The 27893-nt window shown below is 44.8% G+C and overlaps 1 protein-coding gene across 1 annotated transcript in view; it reads right to left on the reverse strand.

Moving 5' to 3' along the window:
- Positions 1–27893, reverse strand: part of LOC144485391 (uncharacterized) — a 54540-nt gene that overhangs the window by 18342 nt on the left and 8305 nt on the right. Inside the window, exons 3-4 of the mRNA XM_078203577.1 lie at positions 27442–27559; positions 6153–6273 (exon numbers count right to left, since the gene is read on the reverse strand). Coding sequence (XP_078059703.1) covers positions 6153–6273; positions 27442–27559 — 239 coding nt within the window. The remainder of the gene's footprint in view (positions 1–6152; positions 6274–27441; positions 27560–27893) is intronic.

The following is a 27893-nucleotide window of genomic DNA, read 5'->3' on the forward strand; positions in this document are numbered from 1 at the left end:
GGATTTAAGTAAAGCGTTTGATAAGGTTCCCCACGGTAAGCTATTGCAGAAGATACGGAGGCATGGGATTGAGGGTGATTTAGCAGTTTGGATCAGGAATTGGCTAGTTGTAAGAAGACAGAGGGTGGTCGTTGATGGGAAATGTTTATCCTGGAGTTCAGTTACTAGTGGTGTACCGCAAGGATCTGTTTTGGGGCCACTGCTGTTTGTCATTTTTATAAATGACCTGGATGAGGGCGTAGAAGGATGGGTTAGTAAATTTGCGGATGACACTAAAGTCAGTGGAGTTGTGGACAGTGCAGAAGGTTGTTGCAGGTTACAGAGGGACATAGATAAGCTGCAGTGCTGGGCTGAGAGGTGGCAAATGGAGTTCAATGCGGAAAAGTGTGAGGTGATTCACTTTGGAAGGAGTAACAGGATTACAGAGTACTGGGCTAATGGTAAATACTTGGTAGTGTGGATGAGAAGAGAAATCTCGGTGTGCTTGTGCATAGATCCCTGAAAGTTGGCACCCAGGTTGATAGGGTTGTTAAGGAGGTGTACAGAGTGTTCGCTTTTATTGGTAGAGGGATTGAGTTTCGTAGCCAGGAGGTCATGTTGCAGCTGTACAAAACTCTGGTGCGTCCGCACTTGGAGTACTGCGTACAGTTCTGGTCGCCGCATTGTAGGAGGGATGTGGAAGCATTGGAAAGGGTGCAGAGGAGATTTACCAGGATGTTGCCTGGTATGGTGGGAAGGTCTTATGAGGAAAGGCTGAGGGACTTGAGGTTGTATTCGTTAGAGAGAAGAAGGTTAAGAGGTGACTTAATAGAGGCATACAAAATGATCAGAGGATTCGATAGGGTGGATAGTGAGAGCCTTTTTCCTCGGATGGTGATAGCTAGCACGAGGGCACATAGCTTTAAATTGAGTGGTGATAGATTTAGGACAGATGTCAGAGGTAGGTTCTTCACTCAGAGATTAGTGAGGGCATGGAATGCCCTGCCTGCAGCAGTAGTGGACTCGCCAACATAAAGGCATTTAAATGGTCATTGGATAAACATATGGATGATTTTGGAATAGTGGAGGTTAGATGGGCTTTAGATTGGTTTCACTGGTCGGCGCAACATCGAAGGCCGAAGGGCCTGTACTGCGATGTAATGTTCCATGTTCTATCTTTCTGAAGTACATTTTACGGACAGAATGCCTTCACTTGTATTTCATGTAATACTTTGTATCGTTGCCCCGGTTGCTATTTGTCAGACACAATATAGCGAAAAAATAATCGACATGAAACATAATGAGAGTAACTTCCAATCGTACTCACTTGGCACAACTGTCAACTGGGTGCCGCAGCTTCACAGTATAGTCATAATGTATAGTATAAAGGGCACAGACATAGACCTTCCATTGGAGTGAAGTTGCAGATGTCGTTTAGTAATGATGAAGCATACTCATTAATTCGGAGGCAGGGGAATATACAAAGTTCACATGAGGGTGAGCCCTTGAGAACCTTTAAGGAAAGGTCAATTACTTATGTTCCAACCAGATCCAAACTGACGTTTTCAAATGTCTTATTGGGTCGTAAAGTGAATCTGTTGCCTCTGCCAAAGACAAGTTACAAAGTTCTGGTGCCAGCAGATCTGTACACAATGGGACAAAAAACTAAACCCAACCACATGAGCAGAAGAATGATGTATTTATATTATATTTCTCCTAAGTTTGAGTTTGAATTCAATTTCAGATTTTGCTGACTTCAATAGCCAGGGCAGGTTATATCCACGTAAAAATATAAATGTCTCCCCCCTCACTTCCCACCCATTTGAACGTAATAGGTCAATAAATTATTTACTTGCATCGTGTAAAAAGGAACTTTGAGGGAAAGAATGGTCAGAAACTTAATGCACTTGCTAACTTCAAGTAGCCATTGGCCACCACACTCCCCACAATCTCTGCACAGAATGGAAATGTTTTGTCGGCAGGAATGGAATAATACACACAACACATGGACCAGTGCAGCAGGTTCAAGCAGGCAGCTCACCACTGCCTTCCACATTGAGGGACAGGCTATGTAAGTGCTGGCCTAGCCAGCAATGCCCATTTCCTACGCAATAAAAAAACGAGGTAACTTCAGTTACTCACACTCTAACCAGGTCCAAACTGAAAATTTAAAACGACTTATTGGGTTGCGCAGTGAATTTGTTTCCTCTGCCAAAGATAAGATTCAAAGTTCTGGTGCTAGTACAAAATGCGGCAAAAAGTACAAACACCTGAGCAGAAATATAAGATTTATTTATATTTTATTTATCCTGAGTTTGAGTTTTGAGTTCAATTTCAGATTCTGCTGACTTCAAAAGCCAGGGCAGGTTATATCCTGAAATAAATATGTTCCCCCCATCCACCAATTTACATTTAATTCCCACTCCTTGCCTGTTAGCTCCATATGTCATATATTTCTATCCACTTTACAATCTCAGCAAATATGGTTCAGATTTTCTGTAAATGCAGGGTGAGACCATTGCACGTTGTGAGGATGCATGCGAGGTTCCACAGTGAGTTTTGTTCAAGTACCAAGGATCGGACTTTCAGTTGTGGGGATGACACAATCATAGAGTCATAGAGTCATAGAGGATTACAGCATGGAAACAGGCCCTTCGGCCTAACTTGTCTATGAAGCCTTTTTTTAAACCCCTAAGCTAATCACAATTGCCTGCATTTGGCCCATATCCCTCTATACCCATCTTACCAATATAACTGTCTAAATGCTTTCTAAAAGACAAAATTGTACCTACCTCTGGCAGCTTGTTCCAGACATTCACCACCCTCTGCGTGAAATAATTGCCGCTCTGGACACATTTGTATCTCGCCCCTCTCACCATAAACCTATGCCGTCTAGTTTTAGACGTCCCTACCTTTGGGGAAAGATACTGACTATCGAGCTGATCTATACCCCTCATTATTTTATAAACCGCTAAAGATCACACCTCAATCTTCTACACTCCAGATAAAAAAGTCCCAGTCGATCCAGCCTCAAACGATCAAGTCCCGGTCGCATCCTAGTAAATCTTTTCTGCACTCTTTCTAGTTTAATAATATCCTTTCTATAATCGGGTGACCAGAATTGTACACAGTATTCCAAATGTGGCCTTACCAATGTCTTGTACAATTTCAACAAACCGTCCCAACTCCTGTATTCAATGTTCTGGCCAATCATGGAAGATGCTACACAAACCCGTAACTCCCGTGCTGACAGTATTGCAAGAGGTTGTTTTTGACCTGCTTGACCTGGTGATTTGACCATAGATTGGGATTCAAATTGTAATGCCAGGTGATCTCCAAAGCAAAAATGCAACTATTCCTCTCCCTGAAATCCATCCCCATTTAACCCTTTTGCTTTATTTGCTTTACTCTATTTCAAAAAGTACAAGACATAGCTAGCAGTTTAACTTTCCTTCCATGCAGTTTCAATTAACTTCTGTATATTCCCTGGCCCTGTTGTTCCTCCCAAAATACATCAGCTTACACTTTTTAGAGTTAAATTTCAATTTTCCACTGCTCTGCCCATTTGACCAGTCCTTCAATATCGACCTGTAATGTAAGGCTTTCCTCCTCGCTATTTACCACACCACCAATTTGTATATCATCTACGAATTTACTGATTATATCCTCTGGATCTCTATCGTTATAATTAATTATCTAATGATACATAAATCCATCGAACAGCTTGTTTTTAATTTTAAGCGTTACTTTCCCTCTTTGTCACCATTCGCCAGACATGGATTCTGCAGAAATATCCATCGAAGGGTAAAGAGAAATCACCTGGCACTTAGTTGGCACAACATTCAGTTGTTTCCCGTAGCCAAAGATGAGTTTATAAGTACCGTCATAGTAATGAGCACCGTGAATAGTGGCCAGCAGAAAGCTACCAGTGCATCAGCTCATTCAGATTCCATCCAGTATACACAGCAACACTGGCATAATCACTGATGTCAGTGGGAGCCTCGACAACTGCCATGGTGTGCGAATGGTAAATCTTAAAAATTATCTATCGCCAAGAGATGAACAATGCATCTGATAACATTCTACAAAGCTAAGCACATCCAAGGCCAAATTTAAAGCCAAGTTACCTCTCTGCACCGACTGGTGCATTTAGGCAGAATTCTTCTGCCTTCAGTGATAGCTATTTCTGGAACACGTCGCTCGACTTTTGTGAAGGGCTTAGAGCTTGAGAGAGCCATACTACATATCAAGCGTTGCTGAGCAGGAGTCTCCCTCTCACTCCCAATCTTTGGCAGCGTTGCTTTCTCACCTTCCTTGTTCATCAAGTCCAAGGGTAGGGACTCGGACCCGGCGTTTCTAGCTCAGAGGTAGGGATTCTAGCCCATTGCACCACAAGACCTCCCCAAGTTATGAATGGCCATTATATTGCATCTCCTCCCTTTAAGCCTGTACTGATTTTTTTTAAAAACACGACTTGGTGATATGTTTGGAACTGTAAATATTGATTGTCATCCTACTGTAAATAGATCATGGTGGAAGATAGTTGAGGACTTACTGGGCTCCACAGTGAGTTTGGTCCCTTTGCCAAAGGCAAGCTTCTCAGTTCAGTAGTAACAGCTACTACAAAATATAGACCCAGCCATATGAACACAGGGCTAGCTCACATTCAGTTTGTATCATGTCACTTCTTTTAATTAGCTTCTCTCCTGAACCAAATATAACCGTTCCCTCCCTCTCCCTCACACTTAGCTCCCACTGTTTTTTTGACTATATCAGGGAACAATATTTGGATAATGAATTGACTGTGTTTCACAATTTCCATCTTCACCGGTACTTCTCCCTGAACACCCAGGAGACACAAATCCTAGGAAAATAGTTTGACATCAACACATACGAACATGCAAAGTGGGAGCCGGAGTAAGGCACTGGGCCACTCCAGCCTAACCGCTATTCAGTAAGATCATGACTGATCTGATTGTAACCTCACCCCCAGATTCCTGCCTACCCCCGATAACCGTTTATCCCTTGTTAATCAAGAATCTATCGAGCTGTCTTTAAAATAATCAAAGGCCCTGTTCCCCCTGATGTTTGAAGAAGAGAGATGACGAGACTCACTACTCTTTAAGAGAGAAATAAGTCTCCTCATATCTGTCTTTAAAGGAGTGACCCTTTAATTTGAACTATAACACCTCGTTCAAAACATTAACTTGTTGTTGATAATCGTTGACCAACACTTCACTTTGAGGCCTCATTTCAAGCGTGCATTCGTGTCAGCGGTTTAACAAATACCGGAGACCATAGGACGACGGGGCAGACGGATGCCATTTGGCCCATCGGTCATTCAATGAGATCATGAATTATCTGATGTGATAATTCTGAATACCTCTTTCCTGTTGTATCCTCGTAACCCTCGATTGCCCTGTGGGTTAAAAATCTGAACATTCAACCTGTACAGCGCTCTGCGGCAAATGATTCCACAGATTCACTGCTGGCTTGAAAGAAGAAAATCTTCATTATATAAATGGGCAACCCCATACTTTGGGATTATGACCTCTGGTCCTACAAGAGGTAATAACGTCTCAGCATCTAACCTTGTCATGTCCCCTGAGAATCCAATAAGTCTCAATAAGGTCACATCGCATGCTTCTAAACTCCACTAAGTACAGGCCCAACATACTCAAACTCTCCGAAAAAACATATCCATACCTGGGATCAAAGTAGTGGCCTTCCCTGAACTGCCTCCAATGCCAGTATAGATTTCCTAATGTTAGGGAACAGTGTTCCAGATGTGGTCTAAATCGTACCTTGTATAGTTTTAGCAAGATTATTAGTTTTAACAAAGACAAGCTTGAAAATGAAATATATGTAGATAATTATTCAAATCAGTGGGCATTTGACTCAACCTGCTAAATGGGCATTTTCTATCCTATTTGTAACCCAATTTCAGTTCGATGTCACATCACTGATGCCTAATGTTTCAACTGGTGTTGATGACACGGCTTAATAAACAGTGAGCTGAACTCGATACTCGGTGCCTAATAGCTTAATTGATTGGTGCAATGGCTTCTCCTTCATTTCAAGCACTGCCTTGGCTCTTTATCGGCCTTTCACCCGACACCATTCAGCAGAAATCTGTATCTAATAGGAGGAGATGAAGGTGGACTCGCACTTACTTGGCACAACCTGCAGTCGGGTGCCGCTGCCGAATATCAGTTTTTCAGTATCAGCATTATACACACAGTGACTATTGCCCAAGCAGAAAGCTTCCACTGGGGCAGGCCACAGAGACTTCAGCTATTTCAAAACCCTGGGGAGTACATGCTCACTTAGCATAATTTTATGACCGATCTGCCCTCAAAACAGATGCAACCGATTAAATAGCAAATTAGAAAGAGACAATTCTGGATAAACTGTGTACGTGTGGCAGCACGTGTAGAGAGAGAAACAAAGCTAATAATCCTGCGATCCCGGGAATCAGTCTGGCATTAGGAAATATTGTTTTCTTTTTTTTAAAAGTTGGATCACTATTCTTTGAAGTATTGTGGTATCAATAGTTGGTACGTGTGAGATACTTAGTTGTGTGAGGAACTTCTTTATGTGCAAGTGGAAAAGGACACATTCCTTCATCATTGTATAATTCATCAGGTTCGTTTGTCACAATGGCAAATTTTCTCCCCACTTTTGCAATGAGGCCAAAAACTTCTGAGTGCAAAATGAATCTTCTCAAATTCATAGATCATAGAATCCCTACAGTGTAGAAGGAGGCCATTCGGCCCATCGAGTCTGCACTGACAACAATCCCACCCCAGGACCTATCCCCACAAATTTATCCCACTAATCCCTCTAACCTACATATTCCCTGACACTAATGGGCAATTCAGCATGACCAATAAACATAGCCCGCACATCTTTGGACTGTGAGAGGAACCAGAGAATCTGGCGGAAACCCACGCAGACACGGGGAGAACGTGCAACCTCCACACAGACAGTAACCCAAGCCTGGATTCGAACCTGGATTGCTGGAGCTGTGACGCAGCAGTGCTAACCACTGTGTCACCGTGTCACCCGTAATTGATGCCAATAGATTCTACTCACTTGGCTCCACGCTCAATTTGGTTCCACCACCGCATATTAATGGTCTGTAAGAAGCACGAGCGTACACTACGATTACTCTCCATGTCAGAACCCAAAGACAGGGAGCATGCATGCCAAAATTCAAAAAGGGCTTTAGTCATTGCTCAGGGCAGTTAAGCAGGTCTCGCTACAGAATACTATTTCCTGCAGTTTGTTTGGATCAAAAGTTAATCAGAAACTTTTACAATCTTCCAAGTCATCCATCTCTTAATTTCCCAGGAAAATAAGTCAGAGCGTGACTGGCTGGGAGTTCTCAATGTACACATCCAAGCGCGGTAACACGTGTCGAGAATTCCATGGCTCACTTTCGAACGGAATTTTCAAATCCATACAAAAATGCTGCTTTTGGGATTTCGTTCAGAATTGGAACTAAAGGAAATCTACACCATTGAGCCCCAACCCACCCCCTCCCCTCAATCCCAACTCACCCCACCTTTATAAGTGTAACTTAGAACTGTGATTTTGATGCCAGAAGGCTGCATAGATGATTGTAGTCCTAATTCTGGGTTCCATTGAAATAGGTAACACAAACATGACTTTGCATTTCAGACAGGTTCCCTACCACTAGAATTCATACACAATAATGGATTCATTTGCACACTGAAGTGATATTTGAAATATTCTTTATTCATAGTCTGAGGGCAAAGATTCATAAAGTCAGAGAAGTCCACTGCACAGAAAACGCCTTTCGGCCTATCATGTCTCCGCCAGTCAAAGACAAACCAAATAACTATTCTAATCCCATTTTCCAGCACTTGGCCCATTGCCGTGTATGATATGACATCACAAATGTATATCTAAATACTTCTTAAATGTTGTGAGGGTCTCGGCCTCCATCACCATTTCAGGCAGTGAGTCCCAGACGCTCATCACCCTTTGGGTCAAAATGTTTTCTTCACATCCCCTCTAAATCTCCTGCCCCTACCTTAAATCTATGCCCCTGGCTGCTCTCTGCTCACTCAACTAAAGGGAAAATTATCTTCCTGTCTTCTCTATCTATGCCCCTCATTATGCTGAAGGGCTTTTTCCAGTGCTGTCTCCTTCTATGACCCTATGACTCTATCGTGGTGAGTATCTTCCAGATATCTATCGAGGTGCCACTTACTTGTACTACACACAGCCAGATCATTGACATATCTCCCTGTTGGCAGCACACTTGTGTTGTCATGATAGAGGCCAGTTAAATGTTTAAAGAAAATACTTCGGAAAATCTCAATGCCCAGTCAAGCTACGCTTCAAATTCCCAAAGATCCCTGCTCATCCATAAAACAACAATGATCATTAAAATAATTGTATGTCTCAATTAAGTCACAGGGGGCAAAATAACATGAAGAGAGAACATTATCCAGGATTAGTTACTTACTGGGTTCCACAATCAGCCTGGTCCCGTTGCCAAAGATGAGCTTAGCCTTTTCATATGTTGCACAGAGTTTGATCCCGTAACAAGATCCACTGGGGTCCCGTTCACCACTCTCTCTCTCTGTCCTGTGTCTGACTGATTTGATTAGGGCTGGGTCAGACCAGTAATAGGATAAACTCGGTCAACATCACGGTGGGGTTGGGAGTCAGCGGCGGGGAGTGGGCTGAGAGGGGTGCTATTGAGAGAGGTTGGTGAACTCCTGTGAGGCTGGGAGGTTATTGTACGGGCGTTGAGGGAGATTCAGCTACTGTGGTCCCACGTAGCCCACCACAGTGATACATGCCAGAACAAAAACTCGTCAGCAGCTGTTGCTGCTGCTACTGTCAGATGTATAACTTCAGCTGCTAGAGCAGAATCTCGCTGATAAATGCAGCTATCAATTCCACTCCGATAAAGCCCGAGTAAAACGGTCCATGGGATTTCACACGAGCGCTGGCGAAAAATATGTTTTGCACAGAAAAACTGTGGGGTTAGATGACCAGCAGGATGTGCTGAAGGTGAGGTAAGTTTTCAGGAACATTATTAAAGGAATGGAGGTAGGTAAACAGAGTGGGTGGACGGGGGCGGCGGTGAGTGGTTAACGTAGAGAATTCTCCAGCTCAGGAACAAGGCTCTTAAAGGCACGCTCGCGGATTGAGGGGGCCAAAGGAATTTGGGGCACTTTCAAAAGGCCAAAACTGGAGCAACAACAGACTGAAAGGCATACAGGTTGGAGAAGGTTACAAAGATGGAGAAAAGAGCAACTATGAGAATGACGGGAACTCTGATGTTTACCCAGAAGCCAATATAGTTTTGTTTTTACTTAGTATGACATCCCTAATTGCACTGAACTGAATGGATTCGAACTACAAAGGTCCGTGAACGAAGCCCAGTCGGACAAGCAAACCAGCCTCCCATCCATTGAAACACTTCCCGCTGCTTCGAAAAAGCAGCCAGCAAAAATCAAGAACCCCACACACCCCGGATGTACACTCTTCCAATTTCTTCCGTCGGGAAAAAAATTCAAAAGTTTGAGGACACATACCAACAGACTCAAGAACAGCTTCTTTCCTGCCACCATCAGACTTTTGAATGGACTTACCTCGCACTAAGTTGAACTTTCTTTCCACCCTAGCTATGACTGTAACAATACATTCTGCACTGTCTCCTTTCCTTCTCTATGAACTGTATGCTTTGTTTGCATATGATGCATGAAACAATACTTTTCACTGTGTACTAATATCTGTGACAATAATAAAGCAAATTAAATCAAATCAAATCGGATTGTTACGTCAATCCAGAGGTCTGTCCATTGCTGTCGATGTGCAGTCAGACCACGTAAGGTTGGTAGATAACGTTAAAAGGAATAATTGAACCAGATTCACAGTGAACATGACTGAGTACAAAACCTTCCCTTCCAAGTTTATGACTTGAGTTGCAATTCAAATAACTTGCCATGGTGAGATTTGAACCCACTTGCAGAGAGCCCGTGGCTCTGGCTAATCGCTAATACAGCAACCTGACCGTGACACTACGGCACCTCTTGCCCGAGATCAGCCAGACTTGGAGGGAGTGAAGTTCTGGATATTATAGTTTGGACCAACTGAAGTTAATGCAGTGAGGAATGTGGGATATAAAACTTGAAAGGCGAACCCATAGGTAACAAAGGCATGGGGATATCTCCACACACAAATGAAGTTGAATAGCGGACAAAATAGAGGATTGTTAAAAATCTCTTTGTACACGTAATGTGACAAACCGATGCAAAATTGATTTTTGCCATCCCCTTCGAGATACTGGGGATGCAGAAATTCTAAATGCAAGATGTGCTACTTCCTGTCCTACTTTCCATTGAAAATTCCCTTCGTCATAATTAAATGGATACTTGCGATATAAAAGCGTCACAGTAGAATTACACTTAACACCCGGCTGAGGAGCTACATAACCCACCAATAGATTTCACAATGACAGAGTCTGACTCCATGAATCTTTGCCGCCAGGTTATAGAACATAGAACATAGAAAGCCACAGCACAAACAGGCCCTTCGGCCCACAGGTTGCGCCGATCACATCCCCACCTCTAGGCCTATCTATAGCCCTCAATCCCATTAAATCCCATGTACTCATCCAGAAGTCTCTTAAAAGACCCCAACGAGTTTGCCTCCACCACCACCGACGTCAGCCGATTCCACTCACCCACCACCCTCTGAGTGAAAAACTTACCCCTGACATCTCCTCTGTACCTACCCCCAGCACCTTAAACCTGTGTCCTCTCGTAGCAACCATTTCAGCCCTTGGAAATAGCCTCTGAGAGTCTACCCTATCCAGACCTCTCAACATCTTGTAAACCTCTATCAGGTCACGACCAGAGAATATTTAAAGTATTACTTCAGTGTGCAAATGAATCCATTGCTGTGTTCTATTCGAATGTTAGGAACCTGTCTGAAATGCAAAGTCATGTTTGTGTTACCTATTTCAGTGGAACCCAGAATCTAGACTACAAAAATCTACAAGTTACAAGTTCACTTAAATACATTGTACTTTCCAGACAATTGCATAAATTGTACATGACATTCGAACTAGCTGATCCATATCATTGTTAAAGGCCAACGGACATTTCTGAACCTCCTTCATCCAACCGTCCAACACAACGTTATATTTGTCTCTTTCTTACTCATGCAGCTATTGAAACTCCTCTTAAAGAATGAAGGGGGAAAGGGAGGAAACAGGGAACTACTGTACAACTTTTTTCCTTCAGCTACACGTCAGCCGGCTGGAAAGAGCTGCAATCTGTTATTGAGGCAGTCTTAATAAAGCACCTCGAAAATCATAGATTGGTCCATCAGGTTTTACGAAAAGAAATTCACTTTGAGGAACGCATTAATACCTTTGAGTTTGCAAGTCGCAAAATAGATCAAGTGGAGGCAGTAGACTTGAATTTCCAAAAATACATTCAATAAACAAGCAAACACGATGTCAATAGGCAAGACAAGTGACAGTACAGTTGGCAGCCAAATATTAGCACGGCGAGGGTAATGGGCAGAATCAGAGCATGGATATTTTTAACTCATTAATGGAATGTGGACGTCGCTGTCTGGGCTAACATTTATTGCCCATCACCTGTTGCTCCCCCCCCCCTCCCTTTTAACAGGATGCCTTTCAAGACCCTGTCGGGGCATTTTTTGGAGTCCCATGTTGCCCAAGCGATGGAAGGATGTCAGATACTCTTCTCTAAAATGCAGATTGCTTTTTTTTAAAAAAAGGAAATCAACAATGCTTTCATGGTCATCATTAAACTTCTAATTCCAGATTTTTATTGAACTGAAATTTCGCCATCTGCTTCCATGTTGAGGCTCGAACCCAAGTCCCCTGAGAATGATCTGGGGTCCCAGGATTATTAAACCAGTAACTTTACCGCGACGTGTCCACCTCCCCTTGAACGGGAGATGTTAACATTGGTCATTGCTGCCAGTCAGTGTGCATTAAGGCTCATGGCTAAGTCTATTTGCATTCTCCATCAATGAGCTACACGAAAAGCGAGATGATAATATATCTGGGTTTGTACATTTTACAAGGACAGATGGGAATACAAGCTGTGAGGGGGGCACATAGAAGCTAGAAGGGGATGTACAGCGCTTTCTACTGTCCACCGCCAGGGAACTATGCCTGTTCAGTTGTTGAATGCATTTGAAACGTAAATCAATGTGTTTTAGGTGGATTCAGAGATATAGTAACGAACAGGGCGGTAGATTTGAAGTCACGGATCAACCACACTCATGTTAAATGGCGCAGCAGCCTCGACGCGCTGAAAGGGTAAGTGCAGGTGCTAAATATTATGCTGCTGTCGATGCCCCACAAGAGCCGCTTCTCTCCCGCCTTTCTCTCACACCTATATCATTCTAATCGTCACTTGCCCTTCTGTGCTTCTTACTTCCCCATGAATATATTCATGGAATTGGCCAAAATTACGTTTTGTGAGAGGAAGTTCCACGTTTTCAACACTCGTTGTGCAATATAGTTTCTCCTGAAAAACTCTCTGGATTTCTTACCTGTTACCCATCACTTCAAATAAATGTTTTGCGAGGCTATTCCAGAGTCAATCACTTGCTGTGGATATTGAGTCACGAGCAGGATAAACCAAGCAGAGATAGCAGGTCTCCTTCCCCACAGGGTCATCAGTGAAAGTGGTGGGTTTTGGTAGCAATCAAATTGGGTCACCATTAGATTTAATTTTCTGATGTTTACACCCACAGTGCTGTTAGGGAGAGAATTCCAGGATTTTCGTCCCGCGACAGTTAAGAAACAGTGATATATTTAGAAGTTGGAATGGTGACCGATTTGGAGGGGAACAAGTAACGATACTGTGCCTTTAAGAAATTAATTTCTATCATGTTTCTTGTAAGAGGTATGTTTAAAATTCAACTCTGTTTTACGGGGGCCGATTTGTCTGCACAAAGAACAAATAACAAACGACAGTACAGCACAGCAATCGGCCCTTCGGCCCTCTGAGCCTGTGCCGATCATGTTGTCTTATCTAGACCAACCGCTTATATCGTTCTGTTCCCCGTTTCTTCATATGCCTATCAAGATATGTCTCAAATGTTATTAAAGTGACTGCCTCAATCACCTCACATGGCAATGCATTCCAGACCCCCACCGCCCTCTGTGTAAGAAACTTCCTCCACGCATCTGCACTGAACCTTTCCCCCCTTATCTTGCACTTGCTGCCCCCTTGTAATTGTCATTTCTGCCCTGGGAAAAAGCTTCCAACTGTTCACTCTATCTATAGCTTCCATAACTTTATAAACTTCTATCAGATCGCCCCTCAGCCTGCGTCTTTCCAGGGAGAACAATCCCAGTTTATTCAATCTCTCCTCATAGCTAATACCCTCCATACCAGGCAACATCCTGGTAAACCTTTTCTGCACTCCCTCCAAAGCCTCCAAATCCTTCTGGTAGTGTGGTGACCAGAATTGGACACACTATTCAAAATGTGGCCGAACCAAAGTTTCATCCAACTGTAACATAATTTGCCAACTTTTATACTCGATGCCCCGTCCGATGAAGGCAAGCATGCCATATGCTTTCTTTACCACCTTTTCCACCTGTACTCCCACTTCTAAGGATCTGTGGACCTTACTCTCAAATCTGTCTGTGTGTCTATGCTCCTGATGGTTCTGCCATTTATTTCATGGCTCCCACCTCAATTGGATCAACCAAAATGCATCACCTCGCATTTGTTCAGGTTAAATTCCATCTGCCAGATCGCCACCCATTTTTCCAGGTTGTCTATATCCTGTGGTGTTCCCTGACAATCTTCATCACTATCCACAACTCTGCCAATCTTAGTATCATCCGCAAATTTGCTAATCAGAGCAGCTACGTTTACTTCCAAGCCATTTAGATATATATTACGAACAGCAGAGGTCCCAGCACTGATCACTGCAGAACACCACTAGCTACAGACCTCCATTCGGAAAGAAACACCCTTCCACCGCTATCCTCGCTCTTCTATGGCCAACCCAGAGAATACTGTTAATGCAGGCAAATGATTCATTTTAGCTAAGTATGTGTTTATTTTAATCTGAGTTAATGCATTTTTGTTTATTTTGGTTTTTCCCCTGTGGTTTCAGAGTAGGGCTTTGATTGGGTTGATTGGCAGAGGCAGGGTCATGTGAATGGGCTTGCAAGGAAAAGACAATGCTTTATTTTATTTTTAAACAGTCAGTTTCTGCTTGGTCCTGAAAGAAGAAAGAGGTCTTTCCCTCTCTGTCTATCTCTCTCTCTCTCTGAAGGCTGCTGTGTGGGGCTGGCAGAAGACAGGAGTCTCTCTGTCTGCCTCTCTCTCCAGAGGTGTTTTAGGACTTTTAACAAGTCCAAGCGCATAAGCAGGGGATTGTTACTGATTTTGAAGAGGAGTCCAAGTCGATCAGAGGAATATTGCTTGAATTTGAACTGATAGGGATGAATTAGCGGCTATGAATTGCATGTTGTTAAGCTAAGCATTTCAATTGGGAAAAGTGAAACTAATTCGTTCGTTATGGTCAAACTGTACTGTTAAATGAAGTTAGTTTTGATAAGCGCTTCCTTGTGTGTCAATGGAATCAGACCTGGAGCGAAACACCTTATCCTCACACTAATGTCAAAATTGAAACACGGTTGAGGTCTAGTCATAACCTAACATATGGGATTCGTAACATACTTGTTTTGTTTTCTCTGACACCTTAACAACTTCCAGGCGATGGTGATTCCAATGTGGCTGCTGGCCCTGGCCTTCAAGAAGGTAGAGCTCGTGGGATTTAAAATACTGTCGAGGGAGGTTTGAGAAGTGGCGACAATGCATGTTTTTCTGTACACATGGCAGGTTTCAGCTGTCTTCTGTCTCAGTAATGATCAACTTCCGCACCTCATTTCTCCTGGTTAATTTTGTGTAAGGTTATCATCTCGAAATCGTTGGGGATTCCAGCCCAATCCCACTGCTCCAATGACAAAACTGAGGAACTTATACAATCTCACACATCCACTTTTGGATATGATACAAAATAGTTTGTCTTCTCTGTTAGTCTAACCTCAGTGGTTGGTAAGTTGATGGAGAGGATCCTGAGAGACAGGATTTATGATCATCTAGAGAAGTTTAGTATGATCAAAAGTAGTCAGCACGGCTTTGTCAAGGGCAGGTCGTGCCTTACGAGCCTGGTTGAGTTCTTTGAAAATGTGACCAAACACATTGACGAAGGAAGAGCGGTGGATGTGGTCTATATGGACTTCAGCAAGGCGTTCGATAAGGTCCCCCATGCAAGACTTCTTGAGAAAGCGAGAGGGCATGGGATCCAAGGGGCTGTTGCCTTGTGGATCCAGAACTGGCTTGCCTGCAGAAGGCAGAGAGTGGCTGTGGAGGGGTCTTTCTCTGCATGGAGGTCAGTGACCAGTGGAGTGCCCCAGGGATCTGTTCTGGGACCCTTGCTGTTTGTCATTTTCATAAATGACCTGGATGAGGAAGTGGAGGGATGGGTTGGTAAGTTTGCTGACGACACCAAGGTAGGTGGTGTTGTGGATAGTTTGGAGGGATGTCAGAAGTTGCAGCGAGACATAGATAGAATGCAAGACTGGGCGGAGAAGTGGCAGATGGACTTCAACCCGGATAAGTGTGTAGTGATCCATTTTGGCAGATCCAATGGGATGAAGCAGCAGTATAATATGAAGGGTACCATTCTTAGCAGTGTAGAGGATCAGAAGGACCTTGGGGTCCGGGTCCATAGGACTCTTAAATCGGCCTCGCAGGTGGAGGATGCGGTCAAGAAGGCGTACGGCGTACTGGCCTTCATTAATCGAGGGATTGAGTTTAGGAGTCGGGAGATAATGCTGCAGCTTTATAGGACCCTGGTTAGACCCCACTTGGAGTACTGCGCGCAGTTCTGGTCACCTCATTACAGGAAAGATGTTGAAGCCATTGAAAGGGTGCAGAGGAGATTTACAAGGATGTTGCCTGGATTGGGGGGCATGCCTTATGAGGATAGGTTGAGGGAGCTTGGTCTCTTCTCCCTGGAGAGACGAAGGATGAGAGGTGACCTGATAGAGGTTTACAAGATGTTGAGAGGTCTGGATAGGGTAGACTCTCAGAGGCTATTTCCAAGGGCTGAAATGGTTGCTACAAGAGGATACAGGTTTAAGGTGCTGGGGGGTAGGTACAGAGGAGATGTCAGGGGTAAGTTTTTCACTCAGAGGGTGGTGGGTGAGTGGAATCGGCTGACGTCGGTGGTGGTGGAGGCAAACGCGTTGGGGTCTTTTACGAGACTTCTGGATGAGTACATGGGATTTAATGGGATTGAGGGCTATAGATAGGCCTCGAGGTAGGGATATGATCAGCGCAACTTGTGGGCCGAAGGGCCTGTTTGTGCTGTGGCTTTCTATGTTCTATGTTCTATGTTAGGCGTTTAATGTCCCATGGCCGAATTGAAAGGGGAGCTGGTGAGTTAGTCATTAGGCCATGGAATTTTACAGCCCTTCATCCATTTTTGTCTGTCTTCGCCATCAAACAGCTACGTGTTCCAGCACTTGGTCCATTGCCTTGTATATAAAAGATTTGAAGAGTTCATCTAGATGCTTCTAAAATGCTGCTTTCATACCTGAAAAATTCTGAGTGTTGCCATTGACCAGAAACATTGCAGTTTCAACCACATTACTCTGTATCTTGAGTCACGTCTATGCCAGGCCAGGTAAGGACGGCACATTTCCTTCCGCAAAGCCGCATTAATGAACAAGATGGGGTTTTAGAGCCATCGACAATGGTCGTCATTAGATTTTATTTTATTGTTTTCAAATTTCACCAACTGCCTTGATCAGATTTGACATTTCTTCCCCGAATCAGTAACCTGGGTCTTTAAATTATTGATCCAGTGACAATACAGTGGGCCACCATCTCCCCATAGTCCAGCATCGACTTCCGTCAACCACTAATAATTCAACATATACTGTTCGAGCAGGATAGGAGCGACCATGGAGAAGAAGTCCGATGTCGTGATAATCCTATAAACCTTCTGTTTTACCTAGTTGGGAGATTTTATCAGTCAAAGTCTTTCCCGACTTGTTCCCACCTTCCCACAATTGGCACAAAGCATTTACAATGTAGACATTGCCAACACTGAACTGTCTCTCCTTTGAAAATCACTATGGAACCAGTTCCCCCGCCCTAATTAATGGGCAGCTCCTGAAACATTGCAACTTGCCAGGTAACACTGACGCTACTCCGGGGCCACTCTAAACTGGAGCAAATCATCTTAAACCTGAGCCATTTAAACATTTTTCTTCCCGCCAATACAACTGCCTCTCCTTGGATATTTTATATCAATGATATCCAGGGTAATCCGAAAGGCAAGTCTGGATGGGTGCTGGATGCATTCTGAGTGATAACTTCCGTTGAGGATGGAATAGACGGTTTCAGCGGGAACATAAATGTATTTAGAACATAGAACATAGAAAAACTACAGCACAAATAGGCCCTTCGGCCCACAAGTTGCGCCGGTCATGTCCCTACCTACCTTGGCCTATATATAGGCTTACCTACAACCCTCAATCCTATTAAGTCCCATGTACTCATCCAGAAGTCTCTTAAAAGACCCTATCGAGCTTGCCTCCACCACCATTGACGGCAGCCGATTCCACTCACCCACCATCCTCTGAGTGAAAAACTTACCCCTGACATCTCCTCTGTACCTGCTCCCCAGCAGCTTAAACCTGTGTCCTCTCGTAGCAGCCATTTCAGCCCTGGGAAAAAGCCTCTGAGAATCCACCCGATCTATACCTCTCAACATCTTGTACACCTTTATCAGGTCACCTCTCATCCTTCGTCTCTCCAACGAGAAAATACCGAGCTCTCTCCACCTATCCTCATAAGGCATGCCACCCAATCCAGGCAACATCCTTGTAAATCTTCTGCGCACCCTTTCAATAATTTCTACATCTGACGAGGGTCTTATAAAACTGCATCATTATCTCCCGTCTCCTAAACTCAATCCCTCAAGTGATGTAGGCCAGCACACCATACGCCTTCTTAACCACCTCCTCTACCTGTGAGGCCGATTTAAGAGCCCTATGGACCCGGACTCCAAGGTCCTTCTGAGCCTCTACACTGCTAAGAGTCTTACCCTTGATATTATACTCCTTCATTCCATTTGACCTGCCAAAGTGTACCAATACACATTTATCCGGGTTGAAGTCCATCTGCCACTTCTCCGCCCAGTCTTGCATCCTATCTATGTCACACTGCAGCTTCTGACGTCCCTCCAAACTATCCACAACACCACCAACCTTCGTGTCGTCGGCAAACTTACCAACCCATCCCTCCACTTCCTCATCCAGGTCATTTATGAAAATGACAAACAGCAAGGGTCCCAGAACAGATCTCTGGGGCACTCCACTGGTGACCGACCTCCATTCAGAAAAAGACCTATCTACAACCACTCTCTGCCTTCTGCAGGCAAGCCAGTTCTGGATCCACAAGGCAACAGCCCCTTGGATCCCATGCCCTCTCACTTTCTCAAGAAGTCTTGCATGGGGGACCTTATCGAACGCCTTGCTGAAGTCCATGTAAACTACATCTACCGCTTTTCCTTCGTCAACGTGTTTAGTCACATTTTCAAAGAACTCCACCAGGCTCGTAAGGCACGATTTGCCTTTGCCAAAGCCGTGCTGACTACTTCTGAGCATACTAAACTTCTCTAAATGTTCATAAATCCTGTCCCTCAGGATCTTCTCCATCAACTTACCAAACACTGAGGTTAGACTCGCCGGTCGGTAATTTCGTGGTCTATCCCTATTCCCTTTCTTGAATATAGGAACCACATCTACAATCCTCCAATCCTCCGGAACCTCTCGCGTCTCCATCGACGACGCAAAGATCATCGACAGAGGCTCTGCAATCTCTTCCCTCGCCTCCCACGGTAACCTGGGGTACATCCCATCCGGTCCCGGCGACTTATCTAACTTGATTTTATTCAAAATTTCCAACACATCTTCTTTCTTAATGTCGACAAACTCAATCTTCTCAGTCCGCCGCAATCCTGTAGTACAACCACCCAGGTCTTTTTCCACCGTGAATACCGAGGTAAAGCATTCATTAAGCACCTCTGCTATTTCTTCCGGTTCCATACAGACTTTCTCACCTTCAGCTTTTATAGGTTCTATTCCTTCACATCTCATCCTTTAACTCTTCACATATTTATAGAACGCCTTAAGGTTCTCCTTAATCTTACCTGCCAAGGCCTTCTCGTGACCCCTTCTGGCTCTCCTAATTTCCTTCTTCAGTCCCTTCCTACAAGCCGTATACTCATCTAGATCCCCATCATCGCCAACTCTCTGAACCTATTGTACGCTTTCCTTTTCCTTTTGACTAGGTTCAGCATAGCTTTCGTGCACCACGGTTCCCGTAACCTACCAAAATCTCCCTGTCTCATCGGAACGTTGTGATGTCGAACTCCAGACAAACATTCCTTGAAAATCTGCCACCTTACTTCGGTACTTTCCCTCGAGAGTACCTCCTTCAAATTTATGTCGCTTATCTCCTGCCTGATGGCTTCATATTTCCCCTTACTCCAAATAAACACTTTCCTAGCTTGCCTGATCCTATCTCTTTCCAATGTTAGCATAAAGGAGATAGAGTTATGATCACTATCCCCAAGATGCTCCCCCACTGAGAGATCCGACACCTGTCCAGGCTCATTAGCCAGTACCAGATCGAGTACAGCCTCTCCTCTTGTAGGCTTATCCACATGCTGTGTCAGGAAACCCTCCTGTACACAACTCACAAACTCCTCCCCATCCAAGCCCCTTACCCTAGGGATATTCCAATCAATGTTTGGGAAATTAAACTCTCCCAACACGACAACCGTTATTCCTACATCTCTCCAGGATCTGTTTCCCTATCTGCTCCTCAGCAGCCCTGTCACTATTGGGCGGCCTATAGAAAACATCCAGCAAAGTTATCGACCCCTTCCCGCTCCGAACTTCCACCCACAGAGACTCCGTAGACAACCCCTCCACGGCGTCCACCTTCTCTACAGCTGTGACAATATCCCTGATCAGCAGTGCCACTCCCCCCGCTCTTCTGCCTCCCTCTCTGCCCTTTCTGAAACATCTGAAACCCGGCACCTGAAGTGTCCAGTCCTGTCCCTGTCCCCAAGTCTCCGTAATGGCCACCACATCACACTTCCAAGCATCGATCCACACTCTAAGCTCATCCACTTTATTTACTACACTGCTGGCATTAAAATAGACATATCTCAAACCATTGGTCTGAGCTCTCCCGTTCTCTATCACCCGTCTATTCTCCCTCTTCCGCTGTCTACAATCCCTCTCTATTTGTGGGATACCCTCCTCGCTCCCAGTCACCTCATCTCGATTCCCTCCCCCAACCTTTCTAGTTTAATGTCTCTCCAGTAGCCTTAGCCAACCTTCCTGCCAGGATATTGGTCCCCCTGGGATTCAAGTGCCACCCGTCTTTTTTATACAGGTCACACCTGCCCCTAAAGAGGTCCCAATGATCCAGGAACCCGAATCCCTGCCCCCTGCTCTAATCCCTCAGCCACGCATTCATCCTCCACCTCACTCCATTCCTGCTCTCACTTTCCCGTGGCACAGGCAGTAATCCTCAGATTACTACCTTTGCGTTCTTCCTTCTCAATTGTCTACCTAACTCACTATATTCTCTTTTCATGACCCCTTCCCTCTTCCTACCTATGTCAGCGGTACCAATATGTACCACGACCTCTGGCTCCTCTCCCTCCCTCCTCAGGATTTCTGGGACGTGACCAGAGACATCGCGGATCCCGGCACCCGGGAGGCAGACCATCATCCGAGACTCCAGTCAGCCTCCGCAAAAACGCCTGTCCGACCCTCTTACTGTTGAGTCCCCGATTAATACTGCCTTCCTTCTCCTTTCTTTAGCCCTCTGAGTTACAGGGCCGGACCCTGCTCCAGAGACACAGCCACTGCTGCTTCCCCCAGGTGGGCTGTCCCCCACAGCAGTATTCAGACAGGAGTACGTATTGTGAAGGGGCACATCCACCGGGGTGCTCTCTATCACCTGAGCTTTCCTCCTCCTGGCCGTTACCCACTTGCCTGCCTCCCATGGCCCTGGTGTGACCACCTGATGATAGCTCCTGTCTATCACCTCCTCATTTTCCCTAACCAGACGAAGATCCTCGAGCTGCACTTCCAGTTCTCTAACACGGTCCCTTCGGAACCACAGCTCAACACACCCATCACAGATATGGACGTCCGGGAGACCAGGAGCCTCCAGGACCTCCCACATCCTACCTTGGGAACAACAGACGTATTCCACAAATCTACAGGATTTGTGGAGTAAGTGGGGCAGTGAGACCATTTGGATTGTTCTCAATCGAATCAGTGGTTTCAATGGAATGTGATGGATATAACTCTACAATCGTATCTGATTAAAACATACTCAAAAATCATCCTGGGTATCAGTCACCGATTGGCATTTATGCTGGGGACAGTATTGTTAACGTCATAAAAGTATACTGAGTAAAAGCATCTGAAAACTCCCCGGTTCTTTGTTCAGTGAATGACCAGGAATCTGGTTTGTGTCTAAATCAACACAGGCTCCTGGAGAATATTTTCAATGGTATCTCTTGGATATGTTTGCTGCTTTCAGATCCTGTAAGAAACTCGACAGTTTCAGAAGTTTTGCAAAGTCTCCATCTCGGTGTTCCCCCTCCCTGGTGAAATTGGTGGAACTGGATTCAACGCCCCCCCCCCCCTCTCCATAATCAGTGCTTCTTCACTTTTCCAGATGTTCAGTCGGGGGTGGTGTTCCACGTAAGAACATAGATAAATGGAATAACTACTGAGCAAAGGGGACTCGAATCCCACAAAGATTGTTACTGAACTTTGAATGAAGTAAAAATGTGGAATCAAAAATCTAATGACTACCATTGCAAAGCAGATTATGGATAGGTGTGGAGGTCACAGGTTAGTTGTCATGGGTGACTTTAACTTTCCAAATATTGATTGGAACCTTTATAGGTCGAATAGTTCGGATGGGGCAGTTTTTGTACAGAGTGTGCAGGAGGGGTTCCTGACACAATATGTGGATAGGCCGACAAGAGGTGTGGCCACGTTGGACTTGGTACTGGGTAATGAACCGGGCCAAGTATTAGATTTGTTTGTGGGAGAGCACTTTGAAGATAGTGACCACAATTCGGTGTATTTCCTTATTGCAATGGAGAGGGATAGGACCATACGGCAGGGCAAGGTTTATAATTGGGGGAGGGGTAATTATGATGCGATTAGGCAAGAATTAGGGAGCATATGATGGGTACAGAAACTGTCAGGGAAAGGCACAAATGAAAATTGGAGCTTGTTCAAGGAACAAATATTGCGTGTCCTTGATAGGTATGTCCCTGTCAGGCATGGAGGAAATGGCCGAGTGAGGGAACCATGGTTCACAAAAGAGGTTGAATGTCTTGTCAAGAGGAAAAAGGAAGCGGATGTAAGATGAGAAAACAAGGTTCAGTTGGGTCGCTTGAGGGTTACAAGGTAGCAAGGAATTAGCTAAAAAAGGGCTTAGGAGAGCTAGGAGGGGGCATGAGAAGTCCTTGGCGGGTCGGATCAAGGAAAACCCCAAGGCTTTTTACTCTTATGTAAGAAATAAAAGAATGACCAAGGTGAGGTTAGGGCCGGTCAAGGATAGTAGTGGGAACTTGTGCATGGAGTCAGAAGAAATAGGAGAGGTGATGAATGAATACTTTTTTCAGTGTTCACCACGGAGAGGGGCCATGTTTTTGAAGATGAGGGTGGGATACAGACTGATAGGCTGGAGGAGGTAGATGTTCTGAGGGAAGATGTATTCGCAATTTTGAAAAACCTGAGGGTCGATAAGTCCCCTGGGCCAGATGGGATATATCGTAGGATTCTTTGGGAGGAAGGGATGAGATTGCAGAGTCTTTGGCTTTGATCTTTGGGTTCTCACTGTCCACGGGGATAGTGCCAGAGGACTGGAGAGTGGCGAATGTTGTTCCTCTGTTCAAGAAAGGGAATAGAAATGACCCTGGTAATTATAGACCGGTTAGTCTTACTTCGGTGTTTGGTAAGTTAATGGAAAAGGTCCTGAGGGATAGGATTTACGACCATTTGGAAGGATGCCGCTTAATCCGGGATAGTCAGCACGGATCCGTGAAGGGTAAGTCTTGCCTCACAAATTTGATTGAATTCTTTGAGGAGTTCACTAAGTAAGTAGATGAAGGTAGAACAGTTGGTGTCGTATACATGGATTATCGTAAGGCGTTTGATAAGGCTCCCTAAGGTCGGCTCATGAAGAAAGTAAGGGAGGTGTGGATAGAGGGAAATTTGGCCAATTGGATAAGTAACTGGTTATCTCATAGAAAGAAGTTTAACAACAGCAGGTCAAAGTCCAACAGGCTTATTTGGTAGCAAAAGCCACAGGCTTTCGGAGCCTTAAGCTCCTTCTTCAGGTGAGTGGGAATTCTAATCACAAAAGGGCATATAAAGACACAAACTCAATTTACAGAATAATGGTTGGAATGCGAATACTTACAGCTAATCATGTCTTAAAGGTACAAACAATGTGAGTGGAGAGAGCATTAAGACAGGTTAAAGAAATGTGTATTGTCTCCAGACAGGACAGCCAGTGAGACACTGCGAGTCCAGGCAAGCTGTGGGGATTACAGATAGTGTGATATGAACCCAATATCCCGGTTGAGGCTGTCCTCATGTGTGCGGAACTTGGCTATCAGTTTCTGCTCAGCGACTCTGCGCCGTCGTGTGTCGTGAAGGCCGTTCAGTGCTGTGTCCTCTGCTATTTGTAATTTTTATCAATGACTTGGAGGAGGGGGCTGAAAGGTGGGTCAGTAAGTTTGCTGATGACACCAAGATTGGTGGAGTAGTGGATGAGGTGGAGGGCTGATGTAGGCTGCAAAGCAGAGCTGGGCCGAAAAATGGCAGATGGAGTTTAACCCTAATCAGTGCGAGGTGATTCATTTTGGTAGGACAAATTTGAATGCGGAGTACAGAGTCAACGGCAGGGTTCTGAGGAACGTGGAGGAACAGAGAGATCTTGGGTTCATATCCACAGATCTCTGAAGGTTGCCACTCAAGTGGATAGAGCCGTGAAGAAGGCCTATAGTGTGTTAGCGTTTATTAACAGGGGGTTTGAGTTTAAGAGCCATGGGCTTATGCTGCAACTGTACAGGACCTTGGTGAGACCTCATTTGGAATATTGTATGCAGTTCTGGTCACCTCACTATAAGAAGGATGTGGAAGCATTGGAGAGAGTGCACAGGAAATTTACCAGGATGCTGCCTGGTTTGGAGGGTAGGTATTATGAGGAAAGGTTGAGGGAGCTAGGGCTTTTTCTCATTAGAGCGGAGGAGGATGAGAGGCGACTTAATAGAGGTTGATCAGATGATGAGGGGGATAGATAGAGTGGACGGTCAAAGACTATTTCCTTGGGTGGATGTAGCTGTTACTGGGGGGCATAACTGTAAGGTTCACGGTGGGAGATATAGGAGGGATATCAGAGGTAGGTTCTTTACTCAGAGAGTGGTTGGGGTGTGGAATGGACTGCCTGCTGTGAAAGTGGAGTCGGAAACTTTAGGAACTTTCAAGCGGTGATTTGATATGCACATGGAGCACACCAGAATGATAGCGAGTGGGAGAGCTTGTTCTTGGTTTCGGACAAAGCTCGGCACCACATCGAGGGCCAAAGGGCCTCTACTGTGCTGTACTGCTCTATGTTCTATGAAACAATTGTCGATTGTTGTAAAGACTGATCTGATTCACGGATACCCTTTAAGGAAAGAAATCTACCTTCCTTACTTGACCTGGCCTACCTGTGACGACATATCCACACAACAATGCGGTTGACTCTCAAACACCATTTGATATGGCCGAACAAACCATTTAATTCAAGGAAAATTAAGGGTGGACATCCAAAGAATGAAAATGAAAGCAGGGAAATGGCTGCAATTCCTCTTGTGGGTTTGTGTACAGGGCTGGGTGTGATCTATATCACTGTGCCCTTGTGCACAGTGATACGTAGAGCTGTCTCCCATTGTTAAAGTCCTAATAGAGAGCACGAATACACTGTTGGAAAGGTATTTGGTTGCAGTGATTCGTTCACCAAACTCCGGATTGTAATTCTTGCTATTTTCATTGTAGTACCAAAGGAGCCAGCCCGGTCCCTTCCCGAGACTGTGTCGGTACCAAGCATGGTGTATCTCCAAAGATCAAATCCACTGGTTTTACAGGTTAGGGTCAGGGTTTGCCCTACTATCCCCGTTTCTGCCTCTGGCTGGGTCAACACCACATCCGACTGGACGCCTGCTAACCGAAAGAAACAATAATTATGGTGAGGTGAATCCAGTTTGTGTCACGCCACAGGGAATGATTAATGTTAAACAGAGACTATGGGAACTTTCTGAGAATATCCAACTACTCACAGGATAAGAAGCCAATAAACAGACCGAGAGATATTGCTAGCGCCATGCTCATGGAGCTTGTGTTAACTTAGACACCCTCCTCCCGGGACTCCCTCCAGTCATTCACTGAACAGAGCACTGGCTGATCTTTAACTTCTGATCGTTAGTCACAACGGATTGTATACAAGGGCAGGGGAGGGTTTTGACAAGCCACCAATTAGAATAGAAGACACTGTCAACACGTGACAATATATCCATATCAATACAGAATGGGCGCCAACGAATTTGCATTGTTAAATAAAGCTGCAAAGATTCATTGTTACTCAGGGCGAATTGAATCATATTCCTCATGTTTCCGTTAACAGTACCGTCTGGAACATTATTTTCATTAGGGGACTGATTCCATGTTGCTTTAGCAGAATGATTTAATAAGGTAGGCTCTTAGCATGACCGTCACATGCTGTCCAAACTGCCCATTCAATTCACTGACATAACAACACCGATAATCTCCCCTGTACATTCCACAGATCGCTTCATATTCCAATTCAAGCAATATATCCAATGCTCAAGGAAATTTGTTGTTGAATCTTCATCCAGACAATGCATTCCAGATCCCAGCTGTGTCAAGAATAATCCATTATTCTGTAGTTACGTGTGTAGTCTGGAGAATCTTTCCCAGTTTGGATGGGAGTGATTTGGAGGTGAACCTCCAGGTCGTGGTGGTCCCAGGTATCTGCTGCTCTTATCCCCTAGACGGCAGTGTTTGTAGGTTTGGAAAGTGCTGCCTAAAGAGCCTTAGCGAGTTCCTGCATGTCTAAATGTTTGCCACTGTGCCACGTCTGCCAATGTGTGTATTTGTGGAATTGGTTGCCATCAACTGAATTGCTTTGTCCTAAATAGTGTCGAGCTTCTTGAGTGTTGTTGGAGCTTCATTCATTCAGTCAACGGGCCGCAGTAGCACAGTGGCATCTGGTCCGTCGTCTTGGAGGTTAGAGAACATCCGGTGCAGATCCAGGTAGCTTTTATAGGCGATTAAGCCTAATATCTTGGATCATGATAATATGTTCCATGCTGTGGCTGTACACTTTCCAATAGTACTTGTTAAAGCACCACATGGTCGACTTTTTAGCATTGAATCACAGAAAATAGGAGCGGGAATAGATCATTCGGCCCTTAGAGCCTGCTCCATCATTCATTATGATCACGGCTGATCTTCTATTGCAATACTCCTTTCTCCCTACAACCCTTCACACTTTAGAGTCTAGAAATCTATCTATTTCATTTTTAAATATATTCAGATACTTGGCCTCCGCAACTTCCTGAGGTGGAGAGTTACACAGCTTCTGAGTGAAGACATTTCTCATAAATGACCTATCACATATTTTGAAACGCTGACACTCTGTTCTAGACGCTCCACTCCCCCCCCCCCCCCCTCCGTCCACCGCCCCCCCCCCCCTCCCCAAACCCCGGAGCTAGAGGAAGCAACATTCCTGAATCCAGTCTGACCAGCCCTGTCAGGATTTGAAAAGTTTGAGTGATATTACAAAAATTTCATTCCACTTAGCAAACTTAAACCACATGAGATTTATGAGGAAGTGACTGTCCGGGTGTGATATTATCCGTACATTAGATGGATGGCCTTATTCTGTGTGGTAGAGTAACACTATGGTTCCATGGATTGTTGTCAGCAATGAATCTATTGGAGTTTGATGAAGGGGACAAACTGTGTGCAGTTCCTCTAGTTTGGGTTTCTTTTACAAATCTGGGGCTGACCCGCCTCACTGTGTTAACTGTGTACTCTAATAAGTAGCTGTTTCCTCCATCGTCAGAAACCTGACATCCAAAGCAAATATATTGTGTGCAAGCTCTTTGGAAACAGTGAATCGTCCTCGAGTCTCCCCACAGTATCAATGGAAGTCTTCATCATAGTAGGAAACTAGCCAGTCTGGCCTCTTTCAGGGACCATGACAGTACCAGTACAGCCAATAGCCACTGAAGTCGAAGCCGCTGGTATTGCAGGTCAGGGACAGGGACTACACTGGGAACCACTTCTCTGCCTCTGGCTGCGTCAGAACTACTTCCGACTGGACACCTGTTAAAGTCAAAAAGACATCCATTATTGTGATGGGCGGATCGGTGGCACAGTGGTTTTTATTCCAGGCCTGAGTACTATCTGTGTGGAGTTTAGACGTTCTCCCCGTGCCTGCGTGGGTTTCCTTTGAATGCTCCAATTTCCTTCCACAGTCCAAAGATATGCACGCTAGGTGGATTTATCATGCTAACGTGTTCCTAAATATCGGTAGATGTCTCGATTAGGTGATTAGCAGGGGTTACGGGGACATGGCAGAGTGGGCCTGAGTGCAAACTCAATGGTGAAATAGCCTCCTTCTCACTGTAGGGATTCTATGATGATTCCTTCCCCTGTA

The sequence above is a fragment of the Mustelus asterias genome, unplaced genomic scaffold (genome assembly GCF_964213995.1).
Source record: "Mustelus asterias unplaced genomic scaffold, sMusAst1.hap1.1 HAP1_SCAFFOLD_193, whole genome shotgun sequence".
Lineage (NCBI taxonomy): Eukaryota > Metazoa > Chordata > Chondrichthyes > Carcharhiniformes > Triakidae > Mustelus > Mustelus asterias.